Raw genomic sequence first — 4,446 nt, 5'->3', positions numbered from 1 at the left:
GAAGGAAGGAAGGAAGAAAGGAAGGAAGGGTATAGTCATAGAAGAGAAAAACCTACCCATCTAGTGGAGTTTTAGTTAATTCGAGATTCAGTGAAATAAGGTTTACCACCAGTCCTCCATAACAAGTCAATGGAAGAAAGACAAGAGTGTCAGCAAGCCAGGAGAATGAATGGAAACCTGCAGCTGGGGTGGTGAGCATCTTCTGTCATTCACTTTTGGACAGCTGCTGAGATTTAGAGCTCGCATACTATGAGGTACATTTCTTTTAAGCCCCAAAAGCATTTTCTTCAAAGTTAACAATAGAAAAAAGTATTTGTACCTAAAATCTTTGGAAACAAAAAATCTAAGACCTACATGATATTAACCAGGATGTATACATGGAAATAATATATTTGGAAAATACCTGAAGAACTAAAAAGACTAAATAAGAATGAAAGAGAGAAGAATTTAAAAACATTTTGTAAATATTTTCATCATTCTTTTCATTTCAAAACATACCAAAACACAACTGTGGAATGATTCCAATTAGCTAAACACTTGCCATGTGTGAATAAGTACATGAGTTCACTCTCCAGTACCCAGTACGAAAAACAATCCATATATGTAGAATTGCTGATGAATCTTGGTTATTAATATTGCAAAATCTGATATCAACTAAAACCAATCAGATGGGAAGTTTGCTTTTTCTTAGCGTTTTTTTTTTTTTTCCAAATTGGATCACTTGACATAAGAATCACCCTAAATTAGGGGCCCTAAGGAGCTAAAGGGGTCTGAAACCTTATAGAAGGAACAACGATATGAACTAACCAATACACCCCCCCCCCCAAGAGCTCTGTCTCTAGTTGCGTATGTAGCAGAGGATAGCCTAGTCGGCCATCAATGGGAGGAGAGGCCTTTGCTTGGTATTGTGAAGAGCATATGCCCAGTACAGGGGAATGCCAGAGCCAGGAAGAGGAAGTGGGTAGGTTGGGGAGCAGGGTTGGGGGAGGGTATAGGGGGCTTCGGGGATAGCATTTGAAATGTTAATGAAGAAAATATCTAATAAAAAGAAAAGAAAAAGAAAAAATAGAATCACCCTAAGTTAAGGCAAAGCCTTCGTTCTGGTGATAGCCACCTATAGGGATTTGGAAGAAGAAATTTTTATTACTTTACAATAATCCATAAATACATTCATATTCCCTTTGTGCCATATATGATGTTTAAGCAATTATGATAACCTGAAAGAAAATTCCAATTAGAAAACTGAATTACAAGTTCCCTCTCCTCACTGTAGGACATTTCATCTAAGCTCTCTCCCTTTAAGAAACAGGGCATCAAGTGAGGAATGGGGTTGTCATCCCACAGTCAAAATTCTGACCCATAATTCTTCCTGTATCAAAGCACTGCAGAGAAAAAACTGGAGAATAGCCTGAAGAAAAGGAGGTCCAGTGACATCCCCAAAGTAGAATCCAGCTCAAGTGGAGGCCCTATGGCCTGACACTGTGAGGCTATGGAGCACTCACAAAAAGGGACCTATCAATACTGTCCTCCAAAATACCCAACAAGCAGCTGAAAGAGTCAGATGCAGATATTCACACCCAACCAATGGACAGAAGCTGCTGAGCCCTGTGCTCGAGTTCAGGAAAAGCTGGAAGAAGCTGAGGAGGAAGGCGACCCTGTAGAAGAACCAGCAGTCTCAATTTCCCTGGATCCCTGAGATCTCTGAGACATTGGACCACCAATGAGGCACCAGCTTATATGATGCCCCCAACAAACATACAGCAGAGGACTGCTGGGTCTGTGTTCAGACAGAGAAGAGGCACCTAATCCTTTAGAGAATGGAGACCCCAAGGAGTAGAGAGGTTTGGTGTGGTGGGTACATCCTCATGAAAACAGAGGTTAAGGAGAAGGAATGGTATAGGGAACAGTCAGAGGGTGGACCAGGTGTAGGATAAAATGTGGAGTGTTAAAAAAAAAGATTAAATAAAATTAAAAGAGAAAGAAAACTGAACTAAACAAATCCTAATGCAGTGAAATAAGATTTAATCCCACAGTATCTTTTGTAATCTTTATCATTACAATGAATAAACTTATGCATAGTAAAAAGGAGGAAAAGACATTGAAGAGAGTGAGGGTGAGACAGAGTATTTACAAATATACACAGAACAATAGAACATCACATTAAAAGCATATACAGTATACAACCTACAAAATTTAATCAGAAATATGGCAGAAATATTTTAATATAGATGTATATACATGCTTAAATGCCATAGCATATAAAAATAGTCTACTGAGAATTGTGTTGTATAAGAATCTATGTTAACTTTTTAGAATAAAAATAACATTTACTTGTCACATAGATTTCTTTTCCAGTTTCATGGCAAATTAAATCATGCTGTATGTCCACTCTTCTGTTGGACATAGGGGACAAGACAAACATTAAAAAGTTTATGAAATTGTAAGTATACCCTTTCCAAAAACATGATCAATGCTGCAAAATTCAGAGTACATTATATACTGAGGCACAGTTTAGCCTGAACTGGTGATATGGGAGACCACAGAAAATGGACATCACAGAAAATTTTGCAGACTTGTAGTTGGGGAGTTTTCATTATCATCCAATGTTTCCAAAACTGATATATAGTACAAAATCACTTTGTAAATATATCCTAGGTAAAATATTGTAACTGCTGGATAGACCAAATGAAAAATACTCCATCTAATTAACAAATTTTGAATTTTTGTGATGAGATTTGCTATGTCAATCGTACATACAATGACCTTTCACATCTGATGCCTTTCCACCAAAATATATGACTTGATAATTTACTACCCCATGAAAGCCTCAGCCAAAATGCAGTAATTTCAGAATGACCACACATAGTCTACCTTCACATGTATGTTTCCATTGGCAAATTTCCATCCATAAATTCTCAGCATGGCTGTGATTGTGTTTTTAAATTCTCTTTTATTAACAGGAAAATGCAAACAATATTCTTCTCCTTCAGACCCCTATTGAATGGATAGCTAGTGCTGTGGGAATGTCTGCCTGGAATAAAGTACACTGTATTTCCTTTAAAAAGAAAATAGGGTGATTTTGTCCATTTAAATGAAGCAATAAATTTCAACCAGACTTGTCTTATACTGTCCCATAATCTTGAGGAATTCAGACATTCTAAAAGAAACACCTTTGGGTAGCTATCACTTTATTCAGTGTCTATTGATAATATATTCGTAAAAATGAAAGAAAACATAGTGGAACTGAGACACTTGGAGACGAGATGTAAATATTGAGAAATTATCTGAGGATGAAGATTATTATTAGACGAACATTTAAAGGGCAATGATTTGAGACAGGTGAAGTTGTTTTTCCGAATGTGAGGTATCCCCAACTACTGACATTCTGATTCCTTCAAATCAGCAGCACCTAACATAGGTAAGACATAGTGACTCTAAATCATCATACCAAATATTCATGAGTCAAAGTTGTTTTTAGTGGGATCACTTTCTTACAGAAAAATAACTCAACTTCCAGAATCCTCCTAAAAAATGGGATCACCCTTCCATTAAATGTTTCTTCCTCTGAAGACCTATTATTCAAAATATCTAAATGATGTGGTGGTGTAGACTGGCTAAGAGAAAGAGATTCAAATTATAAAATGTAAAATCAAAAGTTAATAAAATAAATATCCTTACTTCACCTTTGTGAAAAGAAAATTCAGCAGTAAAATATAATTCAAGAAGGTATTTCAGAATGGAAGATAAGAATTGTGATAATGAAAAATGCAGAGAATAATCAAGTTTGATTCCATATATACACTTACTCACATGAATTCTCAATTCTGAAAATTTATAACAAAAAAAAAATCACTTACTGGAGGTAAAAATCCTTGTAGTAGTTCACCAAATTTTCATGAGCAGTTTTGTTTGCAGTGTAGAAAGTATGAAGTGGCAAAAAAGCACCAACCACCACATCTCCTTCACAATGAAAATTTTCTTTGAGTCTGAAATAGCACTCAGAATATTGAAAGACACAGTCAAGATTGGGAATCTGCACAGACCATGGAATAAAAACACAGAAGATCCTATTAACATACATGTCTGTTCAGCTTTAAGCAGTAACCAGGAACTATATAGTTAGCTCACATTTTGAGCATGTGTACTGCTAACTTTGTTGATGAGTAAAACTGTCACACTAATCATCCAAGTTCTTTCTTGATACTCTTTCATGGCCACTGAGAATTCTGAAACATTTTTCTTCCCTTAGGCTATGCATCTGAGGCCCTGTATTTAAGTGAAAAACACGCTAGAAATATGTTTGTAAAGCTTCTTCTCTAGCCGCAGGCACTGTGATTTCAGCAGAGACAACAGAAAGCACTAGCTCAGGGATTGACTACTCTTGGATTGACTTAGCTAAAAGTATAAAGCAATAAACTTTATATGAAAACAACTGAAGATGAGATA

General features: G+C 36.2%; 1 protein-coding gene across 1 annotated transcript in view; it reads right to left on the bottom strand.

Annotated features, from left to right (window-relative positions):
- Positions 1-4,081, bottom strand: part of LOC110315168 (vomeronasal type-2 receptor 116-like) — a 20,874-nt gene extending 16,793 nt beyond the window's left edge. Inside the window, exon 1 of the mRNA XM_029534711.1 lies at positions 3,858-4,081. Within this exon, the coding sequence (XP_029390571.1) occupies positions 3,858-4,081 (224 nt within the window). The remainder of the gene's footprint in view (positions 1-3,857) is intronic.
- Between the last annotated feature and the right edge of the window lie 365 nt (positions 4,082-4,446).

This window comes from Mus pahari, unplaced genomic scaffold, assembly GCF_900095145.1.
Source record: "Mus pahari unplaced genomic scaffold, PAHARI_EIJ_v1.1 scaffold_7890_1, whole genome shotgun sequence".
In the NCBI taxonomy this organism is placed as follows: domain Eukaryota; kingdom Metazoa; phylum Chordata; class Mammalia; order Rodentia; family Muridae; genus Mus; species Mus pahari.
The sequence above is the reverse complement of the archived record's forward strand: the minus strand, read 5'-3'. Positions and strand labels throughout refer to the sequence as shown.